Here is a 293-nt window from a genome sequence, read left to right on the forward strand (position 1 = left end):
ATGGCAAGAAACGGTAACAAATAAAATAAGATATTCATTAAAAGGATTTTATTTCGTTTTTAAAATGCAATGAATTTTTTCCGTAATAAATAAATAAAATTATATTTTTTTTTTTTAGTACCTTTAACAAATTATGAATTTACTATGGATGAACCAGTGAAAGACACTGTGGTTTGAACATTGAAATAAAAAAGAAACATAAGCATATGTTTGTGTATGCATATGAACTTGTATTTATTTTATTATTATTATAATTTTTTTTTTTTTTTTGAACTTACATGAAGATTATTGGA

The 293-nt window shown here is 20.8% G+C and overlaps 1 protein-coding gene across 1 annotated transcript; it reads left to right on the top strand.

Annotated features, from left to right (window-relative positions):
- PRSY57_1145200 (putative membrane protein) lies at positions 1-171 on the top strand (the record flags this gene model as incomplete). The annotated part of the gene is made up of 2 exons (XM_020115008.1): positions 1-13; positions 119-171. Coding segments are annotated over 2 exons (66 nt in total), but the record flags the coding sequence as incomplete, so codon positions are not given.
- Between the last annotated feature and the right edge of the window lie 122 nt (positions 172-293).

Source organism: Plasmodium reichenowi, chromosome 11 (genome assembly GCF_001601855.1).
Source record: "Plasmodium reichenowi strain SY57 chromosome 11, whole genome shotgun sequence".
Taxonomy (NCBI): Eukaryota; Apicomplexa; class Aconoidasida; order Haemosporida; family Plasmodiidae; genus Plasmodium; species Plasmodium reichenowi.